Here is an 865-nt window from a genome sequence, read left to right as displayed (position 1 = left end):
GAAAATGGCAAAAAATCAGGACTTAAAGACTGAGGAACTCGAACAGGTTGGAGAAGCGAAATTTAGCAACCTCCAGAAGAAAAGTGGAGTTACTATCACGGCTGCGAGAGGATATGGAAGCATCGACGTGGACAAATACGACTTCCAAGGTAAACTTGACGATGCATCCCCAAAGGATGAACAGAAGGATTGAGCCGCTTGTACGTCGAAGGATATGCGGCAGACATCCGGGAAGGTTGAAGAACAGCAAAAGTCTCCAAGTTCATCAACAGCAATGGACATGAACCCGTTATTGGCTGCCACGTCACAGATGTCATCACAGTTGTCGTCACAGATACAGGCGTTGGAGACACGTATATCTTCAGAGGTATCAGCGCAGGTGTCATCCCGGTTAGAAACTCAGCTACAGGCACAGGAGGCACGCATATCATCACAGCTGGAAGCACAGGATGAAAAAATTACACAAATACAGGACAAACTTGAAGAGAGACAGGAGAAAGTCGAAGCAAAGGTAGAAGAGTTGGAAGGTCGCTTCTTAGATTTGCAGATGAATCGTCCAGCTACTTCGACAAGTGCTCCCAAGGTAAAGACTCCATCCTTTGACGGCACGATTCCTTTCCAAGTCTTTAAGCTCCAGTTCGAGAAGACAGCTACAGCAAATCGTTGGAGCATGGAGGAAAAATCCGCTGCTCTGTTCGTGGCATTAAAAGGACCAGCAGCGGAAATCTTGCAGACAATTCCTGACAGTGAAAGGAACAATTACGATGCATTAATGGGTGCGGTGGAAAGACGTTATGGTAGCGAGCACAGGAGACAGATTTACCAGATGGAGCTGGAGAATCGCTGCCAGAAACCCAACGAGACT

General features: G+C 47.1%; 1 protein-coding gene across 1 annotated transcript in view; it reads left to right on the top strand.

Moving 5' to 3' along the window:
- Positions 1-214: 214 nt before the first annotated feature.
- The window catches only part of LOC108363782 (uncharacterized), a 25,298-nt gene continuing 24,647 nt past the window's right edge, over positions 215-865 (top strand). The window contains exon 1 of the mRNA XM_017617256.1: positions 215-572. Within this exon, the coding sequence (XP_017472745.1) occupies positions 215-572 (358 nt within the window). The remainder of the gene's footprint in view (positions 573-865) is intronic.

The sequence above is a fragment of the Rhagoletis zephyria genome, unplaced genomic scaffold (assembly GCF_001687245.7).
Source record: "Rhagoletis zephyria isolate East Lansing unplaced genomic scaffold, Rhagoletis_zephyria_1.1 Rzeph_scaffold_01375, whole genome shotgun sequence".
In the NCBI taxonomy this organism is placed as follows: Eukaryota; Metazoa; Arthropoda; class Insecta; order Diptera; family Tephritidae; genus Rhagoletis; species Rhagoletis zephyria.
This window is presented reverse-complemented; position numbering and strand designations above follow the sequence as displayed.